The following is a 7,969-nucleotide window of genomic DNA, read 5'->3' as shown; positions in this document are numbered from 1 at the left end:
TCTGCCCCTTGGGGAAATTATTTCTCTACTTTGTCAGTTACAAGTGAACCACTTTCTTGTCGCTGTTATCTTTTGTATACTGGACTCCGAGATGTGATTCTCACGTATTATATAACTGTGTGAACAGCCGGAACTCAGCAGCCTCTGTGCCCCACCTAGGACTCCTCTGCTCTGTACAAAACCCCTTCTCACACAGAGATCCTTAGTGGATGTTATTCTCACCTATTTATTTATCGCCTGTGCAGAGCTCTGAAGGTTTATAGGTGGAGCCAGAGGCTGGGTAGACAAGACAATCCGAGCCTCCATTTGAGAGCTGGATTCAGAAGGAACGACGTCGACCTTGGGGCTGCTGTCTCCCTGGACCTCTGTTTCCTCATCTGTGAAGTTAGATTCGATGACCATCAAAGTCCAGCCCTTCCCACAAAACAGAAGAAGTTAAAAAACCCATTTTAAACATACAGCTACAGCTCATCTCTAGTACTGTCATTCTGTTCTAGGTCCATATTCTAAATGTATTCATTTCCAGGAGCCGCATACAAAAGATTATGTTGAACATTCTCCTCCCTCTTCAGGTAAGTCTCATGAATGCAACCTGGGGCCGAAGGAATTAAGATAACACAGCAGTATCGACGTTTTAGCTAGGTTTTTTATTTAAGCAATTTTTAAAAAGATACCAAATTCAGACTGACTCTTCAGAGATAACATTTCGGAATCAGACCCATCCAAAAGGTCACCTAAGGTGAGGCTAAGAACTGTGCTTCCCCTGGTGGGGGGCGAGCTGGCTGACACCTCCAGACCATGCCTTGGTGTCAGCTAGAAGCGCCAGCGGCCCAGGTGATCACCACTCTGACAGGCGGGCGTGCACCCCAGGGACTCAAAACTCTCACTGCCCAGAAAACAGACTGAAGGTTCCCCAGGCCACAAACACTGGGGAGAAAGGAGCCGCGGGAAGCTTCTGATCTGCTCGCTGCAGACATCCCTTCCTGACTCTGTTACAGACCCCTGGCTTTGACGCTGAAAGGAGCGTCCTCAGCACACCTGAGTCTGGGAGAACAAATGCTCAGTCGTGTGGCCTTTGACCTCGCAGAGCTGTAGCTTTGAGCAACTGCTGTTCTGCCACTGCTTACTCTTTAAAATCTGACATTAAAGAGAGATGCTGACATCAACAGGGCTCATCCTTTGAACGCTTAGTTGTAAGCAGATCTTTGGTCAGAGTCAGGGAGTGAGCTACGGTTGTAAATGTGAATGATACCTGTGCAAAGTCTCTGAACCTGACTTAAAGCTGACTTGGTCATTTTGTAAATTATCAGGCATTAAGTAGCAGCCAAATAATCTTATTTCCAGTTTTAACTTATTTACAGATTTGCTTTTCTTTGCAAAAATCTAAGTTAAACTAGTCCTTTATGCCGACAAACTGCTGATTTATGTATTTGCTAAGGTACCTTTTGTACCTGCTGTGTATTATAGCAATAAAATAATCATTTTGTTAGGAAAAAAAAATCAGTCAACTGGTATTCTTTCATAACTCACCGATCTGATACACACATCGTCTTTCTGAATTCTGCATTGTCGTGGAATAAGCCCCACATTCAGGTCACACCTTTTCCACGTTCCCTGTTGGGAATGAAAATGCCAGCTCCCTCTTGGGGTAGAGCGGGAAGGAGCAAGTAGCAGCACCAACTGTCAAAAACGTTTTTACTTTGTAGTAGGTAGGATTTTCCGAAATGTCAGATTAACCCGGGGAGCCAGAATCTTTTTTCGGACCGGGAGACTGTGATACCAGTGAGTGTTGGTCGGGTGGTTCATCATAAGTAAGCTTCCGTGAGCCAGCTGCAGCCGGACCACCCCCAGCCTCCGGGAGGGCTGCTTGCCCCGGGAGTCCTTATGCCGGAAGAAGAAGTCTCTGCAGGCCCCAAAGGAGACGGAGGCGATGGGGCTCCCGGGAGCCAGCTCTCTCTCGTCATCCCTGTGCTCACCAATGTGGTCATGGCCGTCCTTGTACCTGCAGTGAGAAAACAAGCAGAGCTCACGCACCAGCCCCCTCCGGAAACACATCCACACCACAGAGCCCTCGTTTGCGTACAGGGACCTGGTCTAGGCCGAGTTTCAGCAATGGCCTGGTGGCTGTACCTGCTCTACAGGTGAGGCAAGCCTGGAGCCTTTCGCTGTGTCATCTAGCCCTAGTTGTTCACCTGCTCTGCACGGCCAGCACACCAACAGAAGCCAAACACACACTGGACTTCTGGTTCTCTATCAAGTAAGATGGTTTCTCCCCATGCTGAGAATAAATCCGCATTGCTCACAGAGTCTGGCCCTGCCCACTCCTGAGCTCACCCCTCAACACTGCCTTCTGCACCACAGCGGGATTTCCACTCCACACTCCCTCTGCCTGCCCTCCAGCTGCCTGCCTGTGGCTCCCACACCGTGTTTAGTTATCAGCTCAGACGCCACCCCCTCAGTGAGCCCTCCTCTCCCCGGAGTTCTCGACCAGATGACTCTGCCCTTGGGGGCACCAGGCCATGTCAGGAGACATTCTGGTGGCTACCAGAAGGAGCGGGTGCTACTGGCATCTGCTGAGTGGAGGCCAGGGAGGCTCCCCATCATCCTACTGTGCCCAGCGCAGCCCCAAGAAGAGAGTTATCTGGTCCAAAACACTGAGTGCCGCTGCCGAGAAACCCAGACACCCTCCCTGTCATGCTTAGTTCAGCCTGATTAATTTTCTACAAGACATTTATCAACCTCTGAAGCCATCCTGCTCACCTGTTCATCAGGTCACAGCTCCCCCGACCCCGCCAAGGTGAGAGCTCCCTAAAAACTAATTGCTCGTGTTGGGCCACTACTACACCCCTAACTGAACTCAAGAGTTATTTGTCGTACAGAAGAGTAAAATGTGATGGAATCCTAACGTCCTCCTTTGGGAAGAGACAGAAGATTTATAAAATTCAGTCCATTGCCCTAAAAAATAAAAAGTTAAAAACAGGGTGTCACCTGTTGACCAGCACAAAGTTGAAGGTCTGTCCAGTCACCAGAGAAACGCGATCCCGGACACGCTCCAGAACAGGGACCCAGGGCTTCGGAGACAGAGTAAGGCCTGAAAAGGTGTAGGTCAGCCCAGTGTCGCCGTACGTCGCCTGCTTCCTTGGAACGTTGTGCCACTTGCCAAACACCTGGACCCTGGCCAGCGCACCTGTGCAGGCGAAACAGAGCAGCTCCTCTGAAACCCAAGTAGGCAAGCACCCCCCACGCTCACTCTCTGATATTCAGTTAAGAAAGTAAAACAGGCATAATACCATCTAATAACATCTAATTTTTGAGGCCCCCCCACCTCAAAAATCACTGTGGCTTTACACAACGTTCATGTGAGGACAGTGATTCCCGTCCAACACTTAGCGAAACACAGCCTTAGTTCAATTTAAAAACACATACACACCACAACCTCATCGCTCAGGACCAGAATAAAGAGGCTGAAGGTGGAGCAAGATGAAGTTATGTTACATGCCACACAGTGATTTTGCCAACTGGGGGGACACCAGGCATGGGACTCCATGGAAGGTGGAGGCTGGGTCTCCCGTGGGCGTTTCCATTGTCTCCCTGAGCTCTGCTCCCTCCAAGCAGTTCTCAGTGTGTGGTTTCCCCCCCACACCAGCAGCATCAGCAGCACCTGGAAACTCAGACCCAAAGCTGTGGGGGTGAGGCCAAAATGGAGTTTCCCACTAGGGACAAAGTCTCCAGGTGATGCTGAGAACCTCGTGAGGTGGAACTACCTGGTAAGCTGCCATCTCTGCTCTCAGGGGACAGGTGATCTCTGTGATTAAGTTTGAATCCCAAACGTGCACCAAGGTGCTTGGTCCAGAGGCACCCAGGGTATGTGTGGAGTCAATGAATGAACTCATCAGTAATTACTGGCTCCTGGGTTCAGATTTCTCTAAACACAGAGCACGAGTGAAACCGTGTACAAGCCCTAAGTCCTTGTGTTTTGATGGAAAAGGTTTTTTCCTTTAGCCTCCCAGGCCTCTCCTCAGTCTCAAAAAGCTGACTCAAGAGTTAATGATTAGAAACTACTGTTATAGCTAAAAACTAGTTAATATAGTCTCCATGATGTGATGTCCTGCCTTGGCCCATGAACTTAATTTACGAACATTTACTTTCTTTCTTTCTTTTTTTGTTGTTGTTGTTGTTTTTCTGCCTTTTCTAGGACTGCTTCCGTGGTATATGGAGGTTCCCAGGCTAGGGGTCTAATCGGAGCTGTAGCCACTGGCCTACACCAGAGCCACAGCAACGCAGGATCTGAGCTGCGTCTGCCACCTACACCACAGCTCAAGGCAACGCTGGATCCTTAACCCACTGAGCAAGGCCAGGGATCGAACCCGAATCCTCATGGTTCCTAGTCAGATTCGTTAACCATTGAGCCACGATGGGAACTCCAACATTTACTTTCTAGTTAGTTATATTGCACCTAGTGTTTTCTTTTATAATTGAAATGCTCCCTAACACCTCTGCCCTGTAAGCAATCTTCTTTCCAGAGAGAAGGTCAAGGAACAAAAACCTCAAAGACAACCAGAAACCATCACTGGACCAACTGACACGGGACGTGATGACTCTGCAATGATCTATGGAGGGAGAATAATGCAGACACCTTAATCAATAACCCTGTCTTCCGAGCTAAACCTATAAGACTTGCTAGCCCCTCTCAAGGCAGGACACAGTTTTGAGGCGTTAACCTGCCGTGGCCGCCTCTGCCTGGCAAAGCAATAAAGCTGTTCTTTCTGCTTCACCCAAAATTCTGTCTCTGAGACTTAATTGGTACCAGTGTACAGAGGCCACTTTTCGGAGTACTCTAGTTTTATCAAACAAGCCTTCCAACACACACCCTGACCATCCTCTGCTTACCTGTAAAATACTCCACTTCTTTCTCCAACTCTTGGAAAATCGCATCTGCTTCAGCTTTGGCAAACAGGACCGTGTAATCGCAGTCCAGACCCTCGGCTCGAATGCGCCGCCAGCTGAGGCCTGCCGAGTCCACTCCATTCCCTGGGCCTTCTCTCCTGGGCTTTTTCCTGCTGTTTTCCTCCTCTTCTCCCAACCCTGCTGGGCCGCCTCCAGTCTGCTCTTGTTCCCTCTTTCCCCAAAGGCCCCCGACAGCCCCCTTCACCAGGAATCTGTCCATCCTGTCTCCACAAAGCAGAGACCCAGGAGCCAGTGGCCGGAGCCCCAGGCTCGGTCCCAAATGCCCAAACCTGCTATGCAAAGTGGTCCCACAGAGGCCTCCTTCTTGTTTTTAAGTTTCCATTTCCAAGTTTAACACCATGTCCTGGAAAGTGAGTAAGAGGATGATAAAGCTGGAGGGATCCCTGGGGTGATCTGGTGGCAGGCCACCTACACCTGGGTAGTTACCAGCATCAGCTGCCCAGCTTGCAAAAGCCACAGTGCCTGCCCTCCATCTGCAAAGGTCCCAATTGTTAAGAAATCCCCCACCCCTCTACCTCCCAAGCTGGTACGCCACGGGCAAATTTGCGAACTACCATCCAAACCCTTACTTTACACATGGGGAAATTGACACCAGGAGAAAAGCCTGTCTCTTTCTCCCTTCCGCCCTGCAAAGGAGGGGTGTGGGGGTGGGGGGGTGGATCACCGACCGGTCCTCCCGCCAGTATTAAAAAAGGTTAAGTACTGGGATCCTTAAATGAACACGATTCAGAACCTAAATGTAATAACGGTTAAAGGTGGTCATACCCCCGCATTCTGGATTCTGATGGAAAATAAGAATTTTAACACGTGCGTGGAGTGGGAGTGGCGAGGGTTCTCTTTAAAATTTCAAAACCCTGGAAGCTCCGAACCCCGCAGACACTCTAGAAAGGGTTGGCAGGAAAGAAAAAAACACTCACCCGGACCACAGAACTGCTTCCGGGGTAGATTTTAGCGGCGAACTGCGGGAAATGCAGGCAAATTTGCAAAACAAATCGGTGGGCGGCCTCTGGGCGCCCTCTGTTGGCTCTCTGGGCACGTTGCAAGCACCTCCTTGTTTGAGGATGACGTTATTTGTTCCGCCGCTCAGCAGGTTCACAGGTGGCTTGGGAGCTGTTGTTCTGAGTGGAGTCATCTCTCCCTGAGGATTAATTTGCTGTCCTGCCAGAGAGTTGGGCCACCGACTATTGTGGCAGGTGGGAGCGTGAATTCTGCAATCAGACCCTGTAACTTCCGTTTCTGTCTCCTCCAGTGTTAGTGGCAGGGCTCCTAGAAGTCACTTAACTTCTCTGGGCTTGAATTGTCACCTCTGTACAGTGGGAACCACAAAACGTATGCCACGAGAGCACTACGCAGATTAAATGAGAGGATGTGTGAGAAGGGCTTCTATGCTCCAAACAAATATCAGTTTTTTGTTTTTTTGGCTTTTTAGGTCCACACCTGTGGCATATGGAGGTTCCCAGGCTTGGGGTCTAATCATAGCTACAGCTGCTGGCCTAAGGTGCAGCCATAGCCAGATCCCAGACACATCTGCGACCTACAACACCATAGCTCAGGGCAATGCGGGATCCTTAACCCACTGAGTGGGGCCAGGGATGGAACCTGCAACCTTATGGTTCCTAGTCGTATTCGTTTCCGCTGTGCCAGGATGGGAACTCCCCAAATGTCAGCTTTTATTATCAACAGTTTTGTTTACTCTCTCCTCCAATGGAATGGAAAGAGGCTGGGGCTTTGTTTTGAATCTTCTTAGTATACTACTCTGCAAATTTTGATGAACATACACAGTTGTCTGACCACCACCACAATCAAGGTCCAGAACAATTCCATCATCCCATAAAATTCCCCCAAGCCTCCTAGTTATCAACTCTTCCCCTTGCCCAGCCCCTGGCAACCACTGATGTATTTTGGGTCCCTAGAGTTTTGATTTTCCAGAATTTCTTGTAAATGAAATGATACAATATACAACCTTCTGTGTCACACATCTTTCACTTAGCCAAATGCTTTTAAGATGTATGCATGTTGTTTGCATCCATTGTTTATTCCTTTTTATTGCTGAGTAGCTGCCAGGGTACTTATGCCCTGCAGTTTGTTCACCCACTTGCCACTTAAGGGACGTTTGGGTTGTTTCCGGTTTGGGGAAAATACAAATAATCCACTCATGTATGAACTCTTGTGTGAATATAGTTTTTTTTTTTTGTCTTTTGCCTTTTCAGGGCCGCACCCATGGCATATGGTGTTTCCCAGGCTAGGGGTCTAATCGGAGCTGCAGCTGCCAGCCTACGCCACAGCCACACCAGATCCGAGTCGCCATCTGTGACCTACACCACAGCTCATGGCAATGCCAGATCCTTAACCCACTGATGGAGACCAGGGATTGAACCTGCAACCTCATGGTTCCTAGTCAGAATCAATTCCATGCGCCACGATGGGAACTCCTGAGTATAGATTTTAATTTAACTTGGGTAAATACACAGGAGTGGGATAGCAGGGGCACACTGTAAGTGTATATGTCATTTTATTCAGCACTGTGAAATTTTTCAAAGTGGCTTTTATTTTATCATTTGAAAAATAATTGAAAATTAAGAGCCTCTCTTCTTACACATCAAGCCCCTTGTTCTAGGCTCTGAAACACAACAGTAGCAAGGATAAAGTCCCTGCCCTCACACAGGTTACATTTTGGAGATGGAGACAGAAATAAACAAGGAAAGAATAAATAATTTTAGATAGAACAGAAGCTACAAATAGAGTGACCTGCTAGAAAATGGGGCAGGAGAAGGCCCTTTGAAAGAGGGGTCTTGAGCTGAGACCTGAAATTTTCCAGATAGAGAGGCAGTTTGTGCAAGGTGTAAAGACCACACAAGGGGTGCCTGTGAATATGCTGAGAGCCAGATTCATCGTGTCACCGGGACGGGGGTGGGGTGTCAGCAGCCTTACCAGCAGGGTAAGAAGCAGGGATTTCATTCCAGGCATGTTTGGAAACTATACAGTTTTAACCTGGGGATTA

General features: G+C 48.7%; 1 protein-coding gene across 3 annotated transcripts; it reads right to left on the bottom strand.

Annotated features, from left to right (window-relative positions):
* Positions 1-628: 628 nt before the first annotated feature.
* Positions 629-5,951, bottom strand: ALKBH2 (alkB homolog 2, alpha-ketoglutarate dependent dioxygenase). Of its 3 annotated transcripts, none has more exons than XM_047760082.1 (4): positions 5,886-5,951; positions 4,891-5,311; positions 2,989-3,187; positions 629-2,002 (listed from the first exon to the last, which is right to left on the bottom strand). In XM_047760082.1, the coding sequence occupies exons 2-4, from the start codon at positions 5,165-5,167 to the stop codon at positions 1,696-1,698; spliced, it is 783 nt and encodes a 260-aa protein (XP_047616038.1). In that variant the 5' UTR covers positions 5,168-5,311; positions 5,886-5,951; the 3' UTR covers positions 629-1,695. The 3 variants fall into 3 exon arrangements, with proteins under 3 accessions (XP_047616038.1, XP_047616035.1, XP_047616037.1); XM_047760079.1 differs by lacking the exon at positions 5,886-5,951 and adding an exon at positions 5,734-5,879; XM_047760081.1 differs by lacking the exon at positions 5,886-5,951 and having other exon boundaries at positions 4,891-5,879.
* Between the last annotated feature and the right edge of the window lie 2,018 nt (positions 5,952-7,969).

The sequence above is a fragment of the Phacochoerus africanus genome, chromosome 15, assembly GCF_016906955.1.
Source record: "Phacochoerus africanus isolate WHEZ1 chromosome 15, ROS_Pafr_v1, whole genome shotgun sequence".
Classification (NCBI taxonomy): domain Eukaryota; kingdom Metazoa; phylum Chordata; class Mammalia; order Artiodactyla; family Suidae; genus Phacochoerus; species Phacochoerus africanus.
This window is presented reverse-complemented; position numbering and strand designations above follow the sequence as displayed.